Source organism: Cyprinodon variegatus, unplaced genomic scaffold (genome assembly GCF_000732505.1).
Source record: "Cyprinodon variegatus isolate N-32 unplaced genomic scaffold, C_variegatus-1.0 Scaffold440, whole genome shotgun sequence".
Classification (NCBI taxonomy): domain Eukaryota; kingdom Metazoa; phylum Chordata; class Actinopteri; order Cyprinodontiformes; family Cyprinodontidae; genus Cyprinodon; species Cyprinodon variegatus.
Window position 1 is genome coordinate 463,733 of NW_015150893.1, and position 2,236 is coordinate 465,968.

General features: G+C 40.2%; 1 protein-coding gene across 1 annotated transcript in view; it reads left to right on the plus strand.

The window, feature by feature from the left end:
• The window catches only part of ptar1 (protein prenyltransferase alpha subunit repeat containing 1), a 15,414-nt gene that overhangs the window by 3,799 nt on the left and 9,379 nt on the right, over positions 1-2,236 (plus strand). The window contains exon 4 of the mRNA XM_015388881.1: positions 1,842-1,946. Coding sequence (XP_015244367.1) covers positions 1,842-1,946 — 105 coding nt within the window. The remainder of the gene's footprint in view (positions 1-1,841; positions 1,947-2,236) is intronic.

The window sequence follows — 2,236 nt, forward strand, 5'->3', positions numbered from 1 at the left end:
CCTCTCTGGACAGGTCGCCTGTCTATCACAGGGCAGGGACATGCAGCCATGCACACACACCCTCACTAACAAGGGGCCTTTTGTTCCTAATGCTACGTTCACACCAAACATGATTTCAGCAGCAAAAAAGCGCCTGCTGCTTTACTTTTTACGCTTGTCCACATTAAGGTCAGATGCGCCTCAAGAGCATCTTTAATACTCCTGAAGCGCGCTCAGTAAAGTGAGTCCAGATGCGTCTGATGTTTCTGCTGCAACTGTGTTCAATGCCAGAGAGCAGCTTTGCTATGTTTGCTGTGATCAGCGGGTAAAAAGTAGTCTAAATATATATTTTTAAGTGAGAACCTGAAAACATGGTCTGTGCAGTCAGTTCATCCAGATCACCATCCTGCCTTCAAATATTATTTGTAGCCGCTCAGACCCCCACATACCGGCGGTACGCTGTCACTGGGAATCCCCAGCAGCAGCTGCCTCAGGCCCGCTCGCCTCTTCAGGGTTTTCTGCTACTGTTCAGGGCGGCTGGAAGTAGATGTTAGCGTTTTTTCATGTACGTAATCCAAACTGCAGGCACCAGGATGATAAAATCAAACATATTTTGCCGGCAGGTTTCAACATGTTAAGTTAATTTAGGCGTTAAGTTAATTTAGGCGTTAAGAAACTGATTCAGAGGAGTGATCATAGCGCTCTGCATCAGCAGTGCTGTGTCTGACTCCCTGCCAGCTCCCAGATCAGCTTCTCTGATTGGTTGATTAAAGTTAAATTTTTCCAACTCCAGCAGCTGCTGCTAGTGAAGCGTGTCACACGCCTCAGAAGCTCATGAGGCGCTGCTTCAGATCCTCCAAACATGCTGCAGGACCTTTTGATGCATATCAACCTTTGACTTTGCATAGAAAGCTTCTGTTTCTTGATTTGCTTCCAGTGTAAACGTAGCATAACGGTCGTGTTTTTTGGAATGTGGGAGGGAGCTGGAGTTCCCAGAGAGAACGCACACACGCTAGGAACATGCAGAGGAACATGCAGATTTCTAAACTTTGTAAATGGAAATTTGAAAAGTAACATTTGAGAGCTTCTTAATTCAAAAAGGTTTTTAGAGTTTCTGTTTTCTCTGATTTTATACAAAAAAATATTTTTTCTTTCATATTTTTACATTAGTTTTAATTTTTTTATTTAATACTTTTTTCTAATTAATTTTTTCAGATTTTATTTTTCAGAGTTTTATGAATTGGCTTTTTTTTGTCCAGATTTATTCTACAGACTCCATATTCTTTATCTCTGGGAGCGGGCTTTCCTCTGGAGGGAGGAGCAAAGATGCATTTCTATTGGTCTGCATTGGTTCTACTGTAGCAACAAGATGTTTGTTTGTTGGTTGAAGCTGTAAAACACAATCAATGCATTTTGTTAAACTAAAGCTGAAAAAGAGAAATTAAAAGAAATTAAATCTTAAGAAAAATGTTGAAAAAGGCTTGGAAATAAAACGATAAAAAATAAATCATAAAAAACAAGTTACTCTTAAAACCTACTTTTGATTAAGAAGTTTTTTAATGTTTAATTTTAGGATTTAAACACAACAGTGGAAAAAAAAACTGACTCCATAACAAACCATTCCATGAGAAACCAATGACACCAAAATGTTTCTGCAGGGTAGATGTTTGAAGCTCCTTAAATAGTTTAAATCTGTTTATGGTTATTGAAAAAAAAGCTTGTTTTTTCCAATTAATTATAAGGTTCTTGTTGAGTTTCTTCTCTCTGTTCTGATGCTTCTGGTTTGAACGTGGCTCAAGGGATGATGATGATGATGATGATGATGATGATGATGATGATGATGATGATGTTTGCTGTTACAGAAAAGAGCTGCTGCAGTGTGGTGCTCTCAACCCAGAAAGGGACCTCTACCTGAGCAAGCTGGCTCTCACCAAATTCCCCAAAAGCCCTGAGACGTGGATCCACAGGTGGGCCTTTAGTGGAACAGGGCGGTGCTGTATGACATCAAGGGTTTAGTAACCAGTGGGAAACAGGGAATTATCAATTCTGGGAATGTACCAAACAAAGATGGCGTCTTTTAAACCAAATGGGGCAGAGAGGACTCCCAACGTTCCCAGCACTGTTTGGAAACTACCTGAGTGAAGTTGGCCCCCCCACCTCCTTCAAATCAGACAAAATTAATGTCAAACGTTTGTGCTCGTTTGTGCAGCAAAAATTTTCATTTGTGCCGCTATTGTTTTAAAGATATAAAGAAATA